We start from the raw sequence: 19722 nt of genomic DNA, 5'->3' as shown, positions 1-19722 counted from the left end.
GTGAATCTGCCCTATCAGTGAGCAGAGACACGGTGTGAATCTGCCCTATCAGTGAGCAGAGACACTGTGTGAATCTACCCTATCAGTGAGCAGAGACACGGTGTGAATCTGCCCTATCAGTGAGTAGAGACACGGTGTGAATCTGCCCTATCAGTGAGCAGAGACACAGTGTGAATCTGCCCTATCAGTGAGCAGAGACACGGTGTGAATCTGCCCTATCAGTGAGCAGAGACACGGTGTGAATCTGCCCTATCAGTGAGCAGAGACATGGTGTGAATCTGCCCTATCAGTGAGCAGAGAGCAGAGACTCAGTGTGAATCTGCCCTATCAGTGAGCAGAGAGCAGAGTCTCAGTGTGAATCTGCCCTATCAGTGAGCAGAGACACGGTGTGAATCTGCCCTATCAGTGAGCAGAGAAACGGTGTGAATCTGCCCTATCAGTGAGCAGAGAGCAGAGACTCAGTGTGAATCTGCCCTATCAGTGAGCAGAGAGCAGAGACTCAGTACTGTGAATCTGCCCTATCAGTGAGCAGAGAAACGGTGTGAATCTGCCCTATCAGTGAGCAGAGAGCAGAGACTCAGTGTGAATCTGCCCTATCAGTGAGCAGAGAGCAGAGACTCAGTACTGTGAATCTGCCCTATCAGTGAGCAGAGACACGGGGTGAATCTGCCCTATCAGTGAGCAGAGACACGGGGTGAATCTGCCCTATCAGTGAGCAGAGACACGGTGTGAATCTGCCCTATCAGTGAGCAGAGACACGGGGTGAATCTGCCCTATCAGTGAGCAGAGACACTGTGTGAATCTGCCCTATCAGTGAGCAGAGACACGGTGTGAATCTGCCCTATCAGTGAGCAGAGACACGGTGTGAATCTGCCCTATCAGTGAGCAGAGACACGGTGCATGTGGACTCACGTGTCGTCGTCATCCGACCTCGGTTCTAGACGCTCTTCGTCCACATCCACGTCAGAATCCTCATCCTCCCGTTCCTTATTCTTCTCCTCCTCTGCATCGCTCCTCCCTTCCTCCTCTCTCCTGTCCTCTGTCGCTGGTTCTAATAAACCACAGGAAAGGCAGAGTCAGTCGACTTTATTTGTTTGTTTGTTCGTTCATTCATTCATTCATTCATTCATTCGTTCGTTCATTCATTAATTAATTAATTAATTAATTAATTAATTCATTCATTCATTCATTCTCACGCCACTGTGAGAACCACTGGCTTACCCTGCTCCAGGGTTACCCCATCCAGGGTTGATGATGTCATCTCAGCGTTGGCCAGGGTTGATGATGTAAGCTCAGCGTTGGCCAGGGTTGATGATGTCATCAGGTCGTTGGCCAGGGTTGATGATGTCATTTGAGCATTGGCCAGGGCGTTGAGGAGTGTTCGAGGTGGATCGTCTCCCCACTGCTTCCTCACCCCTAGACCCTCCTCTTCCTCCTCACCAACTTCAAGTGGGGAAGCGATAATAATAATACATTTTAGCAATATCAAAGGGGGGGGGGGGGGGGTAACCACCTGTCAGTGGGGAGTGTTGTCTGGGAGGAGGAGTAGGACTAAGGTGTGTGTGCTGCTTTTGATTATTATTATTAGAATAATCGCTAAAGAAAGATGTAGGCTACTGTAAAGACATACATTACTGGCACTGGGGTGGACGTTTGTATCAGTGCACGCACGCACGCATACACACACACACACACACACACACACACACACACACACACACACACACACACACACACACACACACACACACACACACACACATAGTACCTTGTCCAGGTGCAGCTATGGAACACACCAGGTCCATCTCTGCCAGGGCATTGAGCAGAGTGTGGGGGGCTTCCTGTCCCCACCCCCCCCTCCTCCACTCCACCTCTTGCCCCTCCTCCCAACCCACAGCTGACCAATCCCTGCCTCTCAGCTCCTCCCCTGCTTGGAAGGTCAGGGTCTGGTTCAGCGGGTCTACCCCCTGGTGATGACAGACAGACAGACAGACAGAAGACAGACAGACAGACAGACAGACAGAAAACGGACGGTTGAAAAAAACCGGGACACATAGGGGGGCCTGATGGCTGATCAATCATTTGTCAATAACATAAAATAATAAAGACTGATATATTGGTCGAGCCCTATAGTGAAGAGAGAGACAGAAAGAAATACAGGGAGAAAGTGAAAGGAGAGTGATGGTGGTGACATAGCAGAGGGAGAGAGAAGAGCACGGAAAGGGAAAATAAACATGTTGTAATGTCCACATACCTCTTGCTCTTCTTTTCCATCTGACTTCTTTTTCCTTTGCTCTTGTCTTTTTTCTTCTTCACTACTCCTCCTTTCTACCTCCCCTTGAATCCCTCCATCATCTAGTCGGATCTCGAACATGATCCCTTTCTATACGAAAGAAGGAAAGTAAAAATAAAAATAAACACACAGAAACTCATCAACCACAGATACACGTTCAAAGCTGTGCACCTGATTTACAAACCTGTGGGCTCAGTTGTCAGTTGTCACATAGTCACTAAACTCAGATTAAGCCATTCTGAACGGGAACCCATTTTGGTGTTAGCACTATGTTATGCTTTAGCTATTGAAAAATAGCAGATCTACAAGCTCATAGCGCGCCACTGAGTGGCGCGCTACGAGCTTGTAGGTCTGCTATTTTTTTTTATTATCGAAGAACGACTGACATTTTTTAGAATCTGATCTCAGGTCAGAATGGGTTAATCAGACCAGTGTGTGTCCAGTGGAAACCTCGTATGAATCTGATCTCGGGTCAGAATGGGTAAAAGCTCCAACAAAGGGGCCTCTCTCACAATGTCCATGATTGTTATAGAGTGTTTGGAGCAGTCTGGAGTCGTGTGGACTCCATATTTGGGCAAAACTGACGTTATTCTGATGATGGCGAGGTTAAGGCGGCTCAGCTTAAAAGCTGACACACAGAGGGCAGAGACACTACCAGAGCCGGCGCAGCCCAAATCACACCTCACTAAAAAGGAGAGCAGAGTACAGTCTCTGAAGTCATACATACTGTACATACTCCACGCTCATATCCGTACATTCTCTTTTTGCTGAACCGGGCCGGGTACGGTACAGTCTGCCATGGCACTCGGTTTCCTCAGCTACGTTTGGGACCCGGTCCTTATTGCGTGTCAAATGGTGCTAATGCAGTGCATCTTCCACGGCTCCTCGGGTCTGTGGCTGGCCGGGATGCACCGGCACGCTTCACTGGAGCACGTCTTCAGCTATGACGCCGTGGGGTTCACCACAGTGCGGGGCTGGCTCTCGGTAACGGCGTTCGTCCTGAACGCGCTCACCTGTGCCGTCGGCCTGTGGGTGGTCATCCGTCGCGTGAAGCAGTGCCTCGACTTCTCCGTCTCCGTGCATTTCTTACATTTAATGGGCTGCTGGATGTATAACGACGCCCTCCCGGGCCTGTCCTGGTGGGTGGTGAATGTATTCTGCATGTTACTGATGACCGTGGTCGGAGAATACCTGTGTATGCGCACTGAGCTCAGGGCCATCCCCAGGCAACAGTGGACCTGAGTCTAACCCAGCCATTCTAAAGCCCTTTTGATGCCCAGCTTTGTGTGTGCCACATTTGCGATGGTTTGATTGGCTGAGCACGGAATGTGATGTATGATGATAGCAGCCCCTCACTTCACATGAGTGTGATTTTTGTTTCCATTTCAAGGACCCCCAGTTTGTTAATCCACTGACTGACCCCCACATCTATTTATGTCTGGGACCCAGTAAAAACCACCAGCATTAATTTAACTCTTGAGACTGTACAAAAAGGAATTCTCCGATGGAGAACTTTGTGCAAAGAACCACTTGCATCTGAAAATTAAGGTCAGCCCGAAAATGAGAGTTGGAGGAAGAAGAGACAAAAATACACTCGCCATGTAACGACAAATGTCCCTAGACTCGGCTGCCACATGACGTCACAGGGGGCAAACACAAAGGCCAACATAAAATGTCCATAAACTTTGTCATCATGACTAACACAGAGCCAGGTGTTGGATGTCTATTTGCTCAGTCACTACGACGTACAATTGTAAATGGGAATGTAATGTTTGTGTAGGACGAAGTTTGTGGACGGACACTAAAAGCTGGATAAAGGAGGGGCTATAGCCAGAGCCATTGAAGGAGAGTTGCGCCATTGAGGGGGCGGAAAACAGTGCTGCTCATGCAGCCCTGGAGTGTGACAAGCTGGAGTTTGAAATGCATTGTTTTCAACGAGGGCGGCGCAAATATCAGCAACTTGTGTGTGTGTGTGTGCAACATGACAACTGTTTTAAAGTATTGTACAGTGACAACTAAAGTCTCTGTAATGTTTATGTTGTACTATTACTAAAAAACGATCTAAAATAAACAGATTTAAGATCATTAAAGCTGGGCTGTTGCCTGAGTCCAGTGCATTCTGCCAACCTCCGGTCCAGGACATTATCACTCTTCGCCTAGCTCTTCGCCCCATGAAGTGAACGGAGTTGTCACAACTCTCTCATCTATACGGCGCTGGGGCTAGCTCCCTCATAAACGTAAGCCAAGTAGGCAGAAAGCGGCTATTTCATCATTTATCTTTTCTTTAAAAACTTTCAAAACGTTGAGCTCAGGACTCACCTTGTCTCTGTGGTTCCTCTGCAGAGTCCTCCTCTCATCTCTGTTCTCATTTCTAATCTGTCTCAATGCCTCCTCAATGTCCTGCAGAAACATGAAACATTTCTAATCTGTCTCAATGCCTCCTCAATGTCCTGCAGAAACATGAAACATTTCTAATCTGTCTCAATGCCTCCTCAATGTCCTGCAGAAACATGAAACATTTCTAATCTGTCTCAATGCCTCCTCAATGTCCTGCAGAAACATGAAACATTTCTAATCTGTCTCAATGCCTCCTCAATGTCCTGCAGAAACATGAAACATTTCTAATCTGTCTCAATGCCTCCTCAATGTCCTGCAGAAACATGAAACATTTCTAATCTGTCTCAATGCCTCCTCAATGTCCTGCAGAAACATGAAACATTTCTAATCTGTCTCAATGCCTCCTCAATGTCCTGCAGAAACATGAAACATTTCTAATCTGTCTCAATGCCTCCTCAATGTCCTGCAGAAACATGAAACATTTCTAATCTGTCTCAATGCCTCCTCAATGTCCTGCAGAAACATGAAACATTTCTAATCTGTCTCAATGCCTCCTCAATGTCCTGCAGAAACATGAAACATTTCTAATCTGTCTCAATGCCTCCTCAATGTCCTGCAGAAACATGAAACATTTCTAATCTGTCTCAATGTCCTGCAGAAACATGAAACATTTCTAATCTGTCTCAATGCCTCCTCAATGTCCTGCAGAAACATGAAACATTTCTAATCTGTCTCAATGCCTCCTCAATGTCCTGCAGAAAACATGAAACATTTCTAATCTGTCTCAATGTCCTGGACACAGAAAACATGAAACATTTCTAATCTGTCTCAATGTCCTGGACACAGAAAACATGAAACATTTCTAATCTGTCTCAATGTCCTGGACACAGAAAACATGAAACATTTCTAATCTGTCTCAATGTCCTGGACACAGAAAACATGAAACATTTCTAATCTGTCTCAATGTCCTGGACACAGAAAACATGAAACATTTCTAATCTGTCTCAATGTCCTGCAGAAACATGAAACATTTCTAATCTGTCTCAATGTCCTGCAGAAACATGAAACATTTCTAATCTGTCTCAATGTCCTGGACACAGAAAACATGAAACATTTCTAATCTGTCTCAATGTCCTGGACACAGAAAACATGAAACATTTCTAATCTGTCTCAATGTCCTGCAGAAACATGAAACATTTCTAATCTGTCTCAATGTCCTGGACACAGAAAACATGAAACATTTCTAATCTGTCTCAATGTCCTGGACACAGAAAACATGAAACATTTCTAATCTGTCTCAATGTCCTGGACACAGAAAACATGAAACATTTCTAATCTGTCTCAATGCCTCCTCAATGTCCTGCAGAAACATGAAACATTTCTAATCTGTCTCAATGTCCTGGACACAGAAACATGAAACATTTCTAATCTGTCTCAATGTCCTGCACACAGAAAACATGAAACATTTCTAATCTGTCTCAATGTCCTGGACACAGAAAACATGAAACATTTCTAATCTGTCTCAATGTCCTGGACACAGAAAACATGAAACATTTCTAATCTGTCTCAGTGTCCTGGACACAGAAAACATGAAACATTTCTAATCTGTCTCAATGTCCTGGACACAGAAAACATGAAACATTTCTAATCTGTCTCAATGTCCTGCACACAGAAAACATGAAACATTTCTAATCTGTCTCAATGTCCTGGACACAGAAAACATGAAACATTTCTAATCTGTCTCAATGCCCTGGACACAGAAACATGAAACGAAACAAACAATTTCACGTCAGCTCATAAATATTGTACATATCAGGCAGTCTACAGTTCCAAAAAGGATATGCATGTATTTATCTCAGTCTGACCAGAAGCAGCACTGCATGGCCCTTTTGCCCCTTTCATGTGACATCACAAGTCAACTGAGCATAGAAAGTACAATTTGCAGGTCAAGCAAATTATAGATTTATAGAGTTAAAAGTTTAAGTTACTGTTGTTACTGTTGTCAAAGGTTTTCTTATACTCTCCATTGATATGTTACATAATGTAAACTACACTCCAATAATGAAATGCTACGAGGTGTGTCTCTGTTTTCATTCAGCAGGAGAAATTAAGTGAATTTACTAAAGTACTGTACTTGAGCATAATGTTGAGGTACTACACTTTTACCTCACATTTCAGAGGGAAATGTATATCACTTGGTAAGTACATTTATTTGACAAATCATCAAGTGAACATAATATTATATTCGCTTGATGATTTGTCAACGTTTGTCAATGTTTTATCTACAGTGTATTTGTTCAGGAGATCCTGTTACCTGAGCAGGTGGGGCTCTGGGTGTGTCTTGGTGTTTACTTTGGGCAGGTGGTCCTGTTACCTGAGCAGGTGGGGCTCTGGGTGTGTCTTGGTGTTTACTTTGGGCAGGTGGTCCTGGGTTCTTGAGTTTCTCCACCAGGTAGGTTCCTTGTTTCACCTGTGGATGGGCCTGATACATAACAGTGGAAACATAGACAATATCTTTAATATACTTGGCTTTTCACTGCCACACATGAATGTGTCATTCGCGTTTTGGAGGACCCTGATGTCTTAGTGCTTTTTCTTTTATCCTCTCAGCAGTTTTTGTATTGACCTGTACCTTCCTTGGACTGTACCCATTCTGCAATCTGTTAAGAAATTGTTCAATCAATCAATATCTCGGGACTACTTAACCTACAAGAAGTCTATATATCCTTATTTATGTGGTATAGTCTGTGGTGCGCCCCAACCACTCACATAGTTTCCTTTTCAAATATGGATCTTTGCGTACAGTATATGCTCAGCACACACACAGCATGGAGCCCTTCTCTACCAAGGCCACTCAGACTTTGCTCCTGTCCTACTGAGATGAGATCTTTGAATGTTGTGGAGGTAGAGCAGCTCATCAAGGTGAGAATGAGGAAGACCAGAACGTAACTACAAGTAAAACATGTCAGGTATACTTGTAGGTGCACCTGTGTTTCCAAAATATCTAGGTACCCAATTGGCAAACCAAATGAAAAACACCCCCCCCTTCACAGTCTGGCAGCGGTGGCCGAGTGGATTGCGGAGCGGGCTAGATATCGGAAAGGTCGCCAGTTCGAATCAGCGGTCCGACACGTTAAAATTACCACCGTTGAAGTGCCCTTGGACAAGGCATTGAACCACTACCATGAAATGCTCCATGATCAGGGCCTGGCTGTAAACAAGTATCTGATGCTTAGTCCAGTTACCCTTGGTAAACTTGATTTACCAGAACGCATTTCTTCTTCTTCTTCTCTTCTGACTGGAGAAACTAGATAATCATATAAAACAAAAGAAAAAGGTTCATGGTGATTGTTTTGTTACCTCAGCCTCCGCTCTCCTCCTGAGTCCTCTCATCTCCTCATAATACTGTTGTCTGATGAGCTCCAGCTGCCGCAGGTACTCCTACACACACACACACACACACACACACACACACACACACACACACACACACACACACACACACACACACACACACACACTTAATATCCGAACATTGATATATTATTGATTTCAGCTAATTACTAGTATTCAAATGTTATTGTCTTTTTTTTTTTATGTCCAATGTATTTGTATTTAGTAACATAACTATAACTAAATGCATTTGAAATTAAATTAAAAAAAAGCTTTTCAGGATTGCAATTAAAAATTGCAAAAAACGTATTCAGAATTTCAATCAAATAGCAAAAATAGCTGATCTACAAGCTCTAAAAGCTATTGTTTGCTACGACAGTAATAATTATGCAATGTAGCCCTCTGGAGTGAATGTGGAAATATAGTGGCCCTCACCATTGTCAAAGTTGCCTACACCTGTTATACAGCACTTGCTCCATGCGCTACCCGCCCCTCCATTCCAGAAAGCTCCATGCGCTACCCGCCCCTCTATTCCAGAAAGCTCCATGCGCTACCCGCCCCTCTATACCAGAAAGCACCATGCGCTACCCGCCCCTCTATTCCAGAAAGCTCCATGCGCTACCCGCCCCTCTATACCAGAAAGCACCATGCGCTACCCGCCCCTCTATACCAGAAAGCACCATGCGCTACCCGCCCCTCTATACCAGAAAGCTCCATGCGCTACCCGCCCCTCTATTCCAGCTCCATGCGCTACCCGCCCCTCTATTCCAGAAAGCTCCATGCGCTACCCGCCCCTCTATACCAGAAAGCTCCATGCGCTACCCGCCCCTCTATTCCAGAAAGCTCCATGCGCTACCCGCCCCTCTATACCAGAAAGCTCCATGCGCTACCCGCCCCTCTATTCCAGCTCCATGCGCTACCCGCCCCTCTATTCCAGAAAGCTCCATGCGCTACCCGCCCCTCTATACCAGAAAGCTCCATGCGCTACCCGCCCCTCTATTCCAGCTCCATGCGCTACCCGCCCCTCTATTCCAGAAAGCTCCATGCGCTACCCGCCCCTCTATACCAGAAAGCTCCATGCGCTACCCGCCCCTCTATTCCAGCTCCATGCGCTACCCGCCCCTCTATTCCAGAAAGCTCCATGCGCTACCCGCCCCTCTATACCAGAAAGCTCCATGCGCTACCCGCCCCTCTATTCCAGAAAGCTCCATGCGCTACCCGCCCCTCTATACCAGAAAGCTCCATGCGCTACCCGCCCCTCTATTCCAGAAAGCTCCATGCGCTACCCGCCCCTCTATACCAGAAAGCTCCATGCGCTACCCGCCCCTCTATTCCAGAAAGCTCCATGCGCTACCCGCCCCTCTATACCAGAAAGCTCCATGCGCTACCCGCCCCTCTATTCCAGAAAGCTCCATGCGCTACCCGCCCCTCTATTCCAGAAAGCTCCATGCGCTACCCGCCCCTCTATACCAGAAAGCTCCATGCGCTACCCGCCCCTCTATACCAGAAAGCTCCATGCGCTACCCGCCCCTCTATTCCAGAAAGCTCCATGCGCTACCCGCCCCTCTATACCAGAAAGCTCCATGCGCTACCCGCCCCTCTATTCCAGAAAGCTCCATGCGCTACCCGCCCCTCTATTCCAGAAAGCTCCATGCGCTACCCGCCCCTCTATACCAGAAAGCTCCATGCGCTACCCGCCCCTCTATACCAGAAAGCACGCTGGCTGGGGCCAGGCTACTCTCCTACCTGCTGCCCGTGCTCCTTCTTCCTGTCCTGAGGTAGGTGTGGCTGTGCGTCTCGGGCCGCTTCCTGGTCGGCTCCGACGACGCGCCTCCTGTAGCGCTCCGCGTCAGCGGTAGACGGACGCAGACCCTGGACACGTCACGCCACAGAGGAAGGAACACTTATGATGCTGCCAGAGGAAGGAACACTTATGATGCTGCCAGAGGAAGGAACACTTATGATGCTGCCAGAGTTTTTCAGAATGAAGGCGCCAAGCAGATGGGCAACAAGATCTACAAGTGTCGCGACGCATTGTAGATCAGCATTTTTTCAAATGGCCGAAATGTACTATATGGAGCTGTTTGAAGTGTTTAATGCTAAAGTTTTCAAATAAATGCAGTGGAGTAAAACGTTACAACATTTGCCTCCAAGATGTAGTGGAGTAGAAGTGAAAGTATTGGAAATTGGAAATACTCAAGTAAAGTAGAAATACCTCAAAATTGTACTTAAGTACGGTACTTAATTAAGTAAATGCAATTTAGTTCTAGCATTAAAGTGTAGCATGTGATAAGGTTTTAAAGGGATAAACATACAAAAAAAGGTTTTTGTAATTTTTCTGAGCTCAATTGCACCTTAAAAACCTGAACTTTTAACATTCAGTAGATTTTCTGTGGTTTTCTGGCTCAAACAAGTGCTCTGTGTTGTAAGAGTCCACAAATCCCACATATGACATCACAGTTTTCCAGCAGATGTCACTGTTGAGGCCTGTTTTCATTGCAGCTCAAAAGAACACACAGAGAAAACCGCAGACCACAGAATGTTCAAAGTTCAGGTTGTGTGGGTGTAATTGAGGTCGTAAAACCTAAAAGAAAAAATAAAAATAAATGACAATGCCTTTAAAGTGTAGCATTAAAGTGTTCTGCCATCTCACCAGCTGTTTCTCAGCCCTCAGCTTGTACTGGTTGGCCTCCTGCCTCCTCTGGAGGTATTCATTGGCCTGCCTCCTCTGGAGGTACTCATTTCGAGCTGCAGCCACCCTGACGTGAACAATAAACAAATCATCCTCACTCACATGGATATGAAGAATCAACTGACTGTGAGAAAATGCATAATGTTACTGCTGCCGAATTACCGTATTGTGCCGAATATAAGACGACTCTGATTCTATGACGACCCCCATTTCTCAAGACTCATTTGTGGAAAAAGAACATTGAATGTCAAATAGTCTAGTCCACGATTATAATACAAACCCCATTTTTTAAATATATATTTTATCCCACGATTTTGTAACCCATTTTTCACCCCTGTGTCAATTATCTAATGTGATCCTGGGCTCTACACACCCTCCACCAACCTAGTCCCCATATATGGGGGACAAGGGGAGAGCAACGGACTTGAACTCATGCTTCCTTCATGCCTGAGTGTCCAAGTTGCTCCTTTACACCTGACAGGGGGGAGTTTCCCTGGTTGGACGTAGCACGTGGAAGGAACACGTTATTCCGACCAGTTCCTTTCCCCTCCATCAGGCGCCCCGGCTGGCCATAGGGGAGGCAGTTTAGTGACTAGGATTACTGCATGTTTTTGTGAGGGTACCTACCCTAGGGGACACGGGGAGAACATGCAAACTCCACACAGAAAGGCCCTTTCGCCAACCCCGCCTTCGGGTATGGGCACTGATGACGCGGAGGAGGAAACACGCCGCCAGCACCCACAGCGTCCCGAGCGGGAATCGAACCCAGGACCTTCTAGCTGTGAGGCGACAGCACTACCAACTGTGCCACCGTGCCCCATTTTTTTGGGATATTTCCATTATATTCAGCACAATAGGGTAGTTATATTTTGCAATAGTGTACAAGCACTTACAGTTGATGGGGCTCCACATGAGGATCGGCCCTGAGGAGTCTCTCCTCTCTGTTCCTCTCCTCCCAGAGTCTGGCCTCTCTGAGCCTCTCCTCTCTGTTCCTCTCCTCCCAGAGTCTGGCCTCTCTAAGCCTCTCCTGAGCAGCGTGGGGAGCCAGAGGAACATAAGGAGGAGGAGGAGGAGGAGGAGGAGGAGATGAAGATGAAGGAGGTGGAGGGCTCTCCTTATTTCTCCTCTGTATGGCGTCCAGTTGGGCATGGTAGTGTAGGTAGTGATGGCTGACTGGCTGGTCGTTCCACCTGCAACACAGCGTGTGTGTGTGTGTGTGTGTGTGTGTGTGTGTGTGTGTGTGTGTGTGTGTGTGTGTGTGTGTGTGTGTGTGTAGTATTAGAGTCATATAACAGTCGAATCATAGCGATGATTTGATTGGTTGAGCAAAGTACATATTGAGGATAAAAAAAATCACACCCGTGTGAAGTGAGGGGCGCTCTTATTATCGTATATTATCATACATCATCTCATTCCGGCCAATCACAATTTGTGTCCTCACCTTCGTCATCAATGTTTGTGTTTTGTGTGTATTGTGTTTACACTATAAACGTGTAAAATTTGAAGTAATTTGACTATGACGTAAAATTGTCCATTCATTGTCAATGTGAATTTAATATCGTGTAGGACAAAGTGTGTGGACACACTAAAAGCTGGACCTAAATGAGGACAGAAAAGTGAAAACGGAAATTGCGATTGGCCGCAATGTGATGATTACATGTATGATCATGACAAGAGCGTCCCTCACTTTTTTCTTTCTTTTCAAAATCTTTTTATTTTCGTTTTATAACAATATGTCACAGATTCATTTAAATTATTCAATTAAATATCAGATTTTAGTATCAGTGACTGGGGTACTGTATGAATCACAGAGATCGTGGGCAGACATAATGAAAAGACTGTTATTGTGCAAAACATGGCCCTTCAAGACAAAAGAAAAACATTTTCTCCCCTTCAAGTCCCAAGGGTGTGATTTCTCTAATGAGCTGAAACTTCCTTACCGTTGATCCTGTTGACCGTCTGCGTGTCCGACTGCGTGTTGACCGTCTGCGTGTCCGACTGCCAGGTCAACCTGTGGTCCTGGTCTCAAATGGAACAGCTGCGACACAATAAAACATACGTGGGTAAGTTAACACCCGGGAATGGAACTCGGGTCTCCCGCGTGGAAAACCAACATAATTTAGACCTGAGACAATATTCTACAAATGTCTTTTGTAGAAACAGTTTTCTGAAAAACCTATGTTTCTACTTTCTATATCAGTTGTTCTCAACCTTTTTCATGTGAAGGAACCCCAGAATTATCTGTATTTGGCCGCCGACCCCCATATGAAAATATGTTGTTCCAGGGACCCCCCAGAAGCAAATATTTGAGTTTAAAACGTTCGCTGTGAAAGAGTATATTCAAAGATTTGAGCCATATTTTCAAAGAGATTTTTTAAAAATAGCAGATCTACAAGCTCGTAGCGCTGCGATTTTTCAATAGCTAAAGTTTAACGTAATCCTTAAAACACCAAAAGGGGTTCCCGTCCTGAATGGGTTAACCACTAAGCCAAAGGGATATCCCTATGACTCAAAAAGCATTTATTTTGGTGCCGATATAATGTTTTCCTCTAAAGAACAAACTGCAACGAAGTGCAGAGGGAAGTGCCCACTTCAAACAGTCCAGTGGTCTGACCGTGTGCAGTGTCCACTCTGCAGCCACTGAAGCACTTCAAGGGTGTCCTTGGAAACAGTCCAACATGAAACACATATCCAGCCAAAGCCTCAAATTCCACCTCTGCACACAGCAACATACTCAGCGTTAATTTAACAAAACGTACAAAACGTTATAACCATTTGGCAGCGGTGGGGAAAGTATTCACATGTTTTACTTAAGTACTATCAATTACGATATTATCAATACTGCAGTGTAGAAATACTCTAAAAGTACAAAAGTATTGGTATCAAAGGTAGAAAGGACTCATTATGCAGAATATCCCATTTTACGTGTTTTCAAATGTATAAAATCTATAAAAACAGCAGATTGTCACTGCATAATGAGTATTATTAAAAGGTTATTGTCTTTTTGATGTCCAATGTATTTGACAGTATTTGAAATTAAATTAAAATGAAACTTTTCTGGATTCCAATTCAGAAATACCAAAAGATAATTGGATAAAGGATTTCCAATTCAAATATAGCGAAAATTTCTGATCTACAAGCTCAAATGTGACGCGTCTATCGGCTATTTCTTTGCTACGACAGTAATATGCAACGTGGCCCTCTGGAGTGGGTGTGGACCAGACTACAGGACACGCTCAGTGGGGCCTACTTTGTGTTGTGCAGGAGCGGGGGTCCGGACAGGGGCCTTCCACGCCGGTTTAGGGGTCAGTTTCTTGCCGGGGGGTCCTCCAGGGGCCCGCTGTGGTACGGCTCTGGACCTAGGGATCCTTTCTGGAACATACAGTACAGAGACAGTGAAGGAGAGAGAGCAGCGTTAATGACAGGAACTGGGCAGATTGTCAAAGAAAATGCTGATATAACACAGTAGCCTGGAATGTGTCCAGGATGAATGAAGGAAATGCGTGCCTGTGTGCGTGTGTGCATGTGTGTAGGGGCCTAGGGGAGACAAAAAATAACCAAATATCTGATCTACAAGCTCACAACGTGTCAAATTGTCAAATTATTTGACAATAATTAGTTGCGAGAGTCCACAAGCCCTACAGAAACCCCTGGACGGGTGCTACACCAGAATGTTACGTGTGGTACTTAACATCAACAGGGACGAGCACATCACAACAAGCGTCTGTACATGGGGGGCATTACCAAGTGTAACAGAGAAGATAGCAGTAAGGAGGATCATGAGACTAGCTGGCCACTGCCACCGACACCAAGAACTCCCGGTCAAAAAGCTTGTACTGTGGGAACCAACACACGGGCATCGATCGAGAGGACGTTCCACACCTACCTACGTGGACGTACTAAAGAAAGATGCTGGTGCCGAAAGCGCAAAGGAGCTGGCCAGATGTATGGAGAACCGAGATGACTGGAGACGCCGATGGAGGGCTCATCTGAGGACGACGTAGAGAGAGAGAGTGAGGTCTAGCCAACACCAAGTCGGGATTCCTGGATCACTGCCCTCCACAATTTCCTATCTAACATCAGCTTCTTGACTGTAGTGTTGTTAGCTAAGCTGTCACGCCGCAGTACGTCTACAGGGGGGCAGTCAGCCAGATATTTCGTGAAGCCTCATTTGAAATCGGTAGTTCATATAATGGCCTGTTGTGGCGCTGGACCGGACCCAAAAAGCCCCATAGCTCCATAGAGGCCCATGTATTTTGGCCCAACTTCACCTAGACTGTATTACCTTAATAAACATGGTCATGAATACTTTCTGCTTCCAGTCACTAGTTTAAAGTCTCATTTCTAATGTCATAATATTCTTTTTGGAAAATTATGGTCCCATTTATAAAAGAAATGACCATAAAGTCGCGTATGTTCTGAGGGGCGTGGCTACCGTTACAGTCTATGATCGGGATTCCCCACCCACTCGAGTCAAAATAAAAACCAACGGAGAAGAAGGGGGGAAGTCCCGCCTCGTTGTCTGGGCCAGCCAATGGCCAGCTGGGCCAAAACGGATCTTGAAAGATGGCGACTTACAGTGCATTAGAATGCAAGGGATTTCAGGCTTCATTTTACGTTCATGTTAGACCCGGGGAACGCTTTGTCCATATTTTTTACAGTCTATGGTCTACATGCGCTCCTTTCCCCCCCTGGAGCTCTGGGTTGGATCCCATAGTCAATTTACTTGCCCCAAGTTCCTGACGCAGTGCCCTGCCAGCCACATCCTTCTCTCTCTGACTGACGCAGTGCCCTGCCAGCCCCATCCTTCTCTCTCTGAGTTCCTGACGCAGTGCCCTGCCAGCCACATCCTTCTCTCTCTGAGTTCCTGACGCAGTGCCCTGCCAGCCACATCCTTCTCTCTCTGAGTTCCTGACGCAGTGCCCTGCCAGCCACATCCTTCTCTCTCTGACTGACGCAGTGCCCTGCCAGCCACATCCTTCTCTCTCTGACTTTGTCTGTGACTCGTTGCATTCTTGCGTAGACTCAAAATAAGGACGCCAGGTTGAAAGTGATTTATGTATTTATTTCTCTCCTTTCCAAATTTGGCCCCCACTTTGAAAACCACTGTTTTAAAGCTCAAACACTTCCATGTTTGTAGTGTTTAGACCGACATTTACTAAATACTGACTGTGACACACCCAGTGTACCAAACATTTATCACCATCCTTTCTCCCTAAACCTAGTTTCTAATTTATATTATGACTTTTCTCTGTAAGATTGAAAGTTTCTAGTATCAACAAAAACTCAAAAACACAAGAAAAAAAAGCCAGAAAGAGGGACATTATTCCAAAACAATTTTGACACCTAAGGAGGCACTCCCAATGTGATTTAAGACAGGCCTTGGCTCGGACTTTCACCACAACATCACATAAGCCAAGATGTGACGTGATTAGCGATGACAGCAGCGTCTCTTTTGAGACAGACTAGCGTGTGACTCGTGTTACGACTGACGACGCTCCCTCCAAGATATGTTGGCACTGAGATGACTTGAAGAATATGTTTGATGCACACAGCAAATCCAAACATGCTGTGTCATCATTCCCCCCATAGATGGAGCTAGTGTCCACTTCTGAGTTCTGACCATAGGCTGTAAAAAAAATGTTTTGACACATACCTTCAACACAGGAAGTAAATGTAGCAATACCAGAATGTAGACATACACAATCACAATTCCTGTATTTGACAAAATCTGACATGAAAATATCATTGCTGTTGTATTTCTCCTTTTTTTTATTTTTTTTAAATGAATCCCCTACTTCAACATACACATATTACAATCTGTGTCAGACAAAAGTAGCCAATCTACAAGCTTGGCTTGTAGATCTTGTAAAACGTCTATTTCTTAATGGTTAGTCCCAATGCAACGGTTCTCTGCTATTGCAGTACGTCGTCTCACAATGAGGTTCAGCACCGTAGTGTACATCGCTGCAAGTCTTTTACTCTCAGCATGGATTAAAACAACGTTAAGCGTGTTTTTCTTTTCCTGATCCTCTGATGTGTTGTGATGTTTTTTTCTATATGATATTATTGTATTACTTGACGACACTGAAAATGAGTTTGATTACTCAGTGTAATTTCGAGAATAAACAAAACTTGAATGAAAATATCTGGCTATAGGCATATTAGTATATTAGTTTGTAAATGTATACGGTATATAGATTTACAAACTAATATGCCTAGCCATGATATGTATTGCTGATGTTTGGCAATAGTCTCCCAGGGCTCTATACTCGGCCCCCTCCAGTTTTCACTCTAATCTTCCAAAAATAGCAGATCCACTAAAATGCTAATGAAATGGACTTGACGAACACATTCTCTCCATCGCCCTGTTGGCTGAAAGGACGACCAGCAGAGGGATTGGAGAATTAGTGTGGAGCAGTGTGTGTGTGTGTGTGTGTGTGTGTACCTGGCTTGTGCACGGGTCCTGGTTTGGTTGTGGGGGCGTGAAAGGCTGCAGGCGTGTGTGTGTTTCTGTGTACGACGACACTTCTGAACTCCTCCTCTATCATCTACAGAGTCAACAACACAGCTCACAGTCAGGAAACCACACACACACACACAGGATATCCTATTGTTAACACGCACTCAGCTAGATGCGCGCGCGCACGCACGCATGCATGCACACATATGAACACAGAGACACACACACACACACACAAATTACACACACACACACACACACACACATTATACATACGACATGCACTTGCACAGCACTCGCGAGTGCTAGGGCTGCACAATATGTGGAAAATGTATCGTCATCTCGATATCGAGTCGACACGCACAATATACATATCGCAAAAGACCTTTAATGAACGCAAAAGAGATTATTACTTAACTTGTTTTCAGGTTTTTATTCATTTCAACAATCAAGGTATAAAGGTATAAAGTTTTTTGACGGATAGAAAGAAACTACGGCATAAAACAAGGCCTACCTGTGGGTCCAGGTGTTTATCCCATTCTGACCGGGCACCCATTTTGGTGTCGGCATCATGTCATGCTTTAGCTATTTAAAAATAGCAGATCTACAAGCTCGTATCGCGCCACCGAGTGGCGCGATAGGAGCTTGTAGGTCTGCTATTTTTCGAAAAATCGAAGAACAACTGACATTTTTAGAATCTGATCTCAGGTCAGAATGGGTTAATCAGACCAGTGTGTGTCCAGTAGAAACCTCGTATGAATCTGATCTCAGGTCAGAATGGGTTATACTGATGTAATGGACAGGCCTACCTGTGAGTCCAGGTGTCTACTGATGCGTTTCTGCAGGATGGACCGTTTGAGCACTGAGGTGACAGAGGGCCGGTCTCGAGGGCTGACCTTGAACACATGATGTGTGCAGTGGTGGAAAGTTATAACATTTACTTAAGTGCTGCACTTCAATACAGTTTTGAGATACATTTACTTCATCAGTGGCGTGCACAGATAGACACTAGGGGGTGCTAGAGCACCCCCTGCCCTTTTGGCAATTTTGTTCTTAAAAAAAAAAAAAGAAAAAAAGATCTTAATTTGTAGTGTGTGCACCATGGTGACATTGATCAAATCTTGATAAAAAAACACTTCTACTATATTATTTAGGCCCCCACAATCTAAAGCTATGTTTCTATGTCAGTGGTTCTTCGATTAAAAACAAAATAGCAGACCTACAAGCTCGTAGCGCGCCACTCGGTGGCGCGCTATGAGCTTGTAGATCTGCTATTTTTCAATAGCTAAAGCACCAAAATGGGTTCCCGCCCCAAAATGCGCTGCACAAGGTGCCCTTTTTTTCACTTGAGCATCTGCCCCTCTAAATGTCTGTGCACGCCACTGTACTTCATTAAGTATTGCAATATTTATACTTCTAAATTCCATAACATCTTTTATTTGGCACTGGGTGAAAAAAACTGGGTTGCAAAAATTGTGGGATTAAAATTATAAATAAATTCCATAACATCTCAGGGGGAAATGTTGTACTTTTTTACTCCACTACAATTACTTTAAAACTTCAGTTACTAGTTGCAGATTAATTTACATTATTAACACAAAATGTCTGCGGCGCATTCTCAGATCGTTTATTCGTCACACTCCTGTTGTGTTTGATTGATTGAATACTTTATTAACAGTTTACAGAAAAAAGCTCAGGAAAGTACAGTTCAATACAAGGTCTGCTAAGAGGGTTTAAACCCCAAGATTTGGCTTATTGGCTTGTTTCCATTAGCGGATTCAGTTGCACATGATTTAATCTTATCAACAGCATGCAATGCAGCCAGTATGGACATTTCCACATACTGACATTGTCCGACGTGCTGTTGGTCTTAACTCTAACCCTAACCTCAGTCTTTTCCTGTCATTTCCTTAACCTCATATCAGTCTTAACTGGCCATATACTGTGAGACAGTTTCATGATGTTTTTGCTTCGGCGGCAGTCATTTCTCTTCCGCAATTCCTAGTCGCCTACTCACGGCAGGCAATATGTGGAAATATCCATATGGCCTGCATTGCATGGTCTAGATAAGACCATACTGCTGATTATCGGTTTCATATCTAATAATGAATTGCATTTTTATAGCGCTTTTACCAAGTGCTCAAAGCTCTTTACAATGGAATTCATTCATACATTGGGAGGTGAAGCGGCGAACAGTCGACGCCAGGGTCCTCACTTCCCACATTCACACACCAATGGTGGCAAGCTCGACTCATTGGAGGCAATGTGGGGTTCAGTGTCTTTGCCCAAGGACACTTTCTACATGTGGACAGGAGGAGCCGGGATTCAAACCGCCGACCCATGGATCATTGGACGACCTGCTCTATACCTCCTGAGCCACAGCTGCCCTTAACAGCCACTTATAGCAAGCAGGTGGTTTTCCATTGTGGTCTTTCATACGCAATTCATCGAAAAAAAGGAAAGGACTGTAAAAACTGAAATGAAAACAGTAAGTGGGTCAGCTGACCTTGAAGAGCTGCATGACCAGCAGACGAAGGTCATAGG

General features: G+C 45.0%; 1 protein-coding gene and 1 pseudogene across 2 annotated transcripts in view; one reads left to right on the top strand and one right to left on the bottom strand.

The window, feature by feature from the left end:
* The window catches only part of LOC310866482 (serine/threonine-protein kinase Nek5), a gene marked incomplete at its 5' end in the record, with an annotated part of 37930 nt that overhangs the window by 552 nt on the left and 17656 nt on the right, over positions 1–19722 (bottom strand). The window contains 15 exons of the mRNA XM_083776103.1: positions 913–1051; positions 1222–1443; positions 1769–1967; positions 2255–2383; positions 4613–4693; positions 7005–7112; positions 7991–8071; positions 9770–9895; positions 10677–10782; positions 11609–11888; positions 12656–12734; positions 13966–14087; positions 17164–17266; positions 17988–18074; positions 19685–19722. The exon at positions 19685–19722 is cut by the window's right edge and continues 76 nt beyond it. Of these exons, the coding sequence (XP_083632229.1) occupies positions 913–1051; positions 1222–1443; positions 1769–1967; positions 2255–2383; positions 4613–4693; positions 7005–7112; positions 7991–8071; positions 9770–9895; positions 10677–10782; positions 11609–11888; positions 12656–12734; positions 13966–14087; positions 17164–17266; positions 17988–18074; positions 19685–19722 (1900 nt within the window). The remainder of the gene's footprint in view (positions 1–912; positions 1052–1221; positions 1444–1768; positions 1968–2254; positions 2384–4612; positions 4694–7004; positions 7113–7990; positions 8072–9769; positions 9896–10676; positions 10783–11608; positions 11889–12655; positions 12735–13965; positions 14088–17163; positions 17267–17987; positions 18075–19684) is intronic.
* On the top strand, positions 3092–3566 carry LOC310866369 (protein SYS1 homolog; annotated as a pseudogene). The gene has a single exon. The product of its transcript is annotated as a protein SYS1 homolog (transcript).

Source organism: Protomyctophum parallelum (genome assembly GCF_964188405.1).
Source record: "Protomyctophum parallelum genome assembly, chromosome: 11".
In the NCBI taxonomy this organism is placed as follows: Eukaryota; Metazoa; Chordata; class Actinopteri; order Myctophiformes; family Myctophidae; genus Protomyctophum; species Protomyctophum parallelum.
The sequence above is the reverse complement of the archived record's forward strand: the minus strand, read 5'-3'. Positions and strand labels throughout refer to the sequence as shown.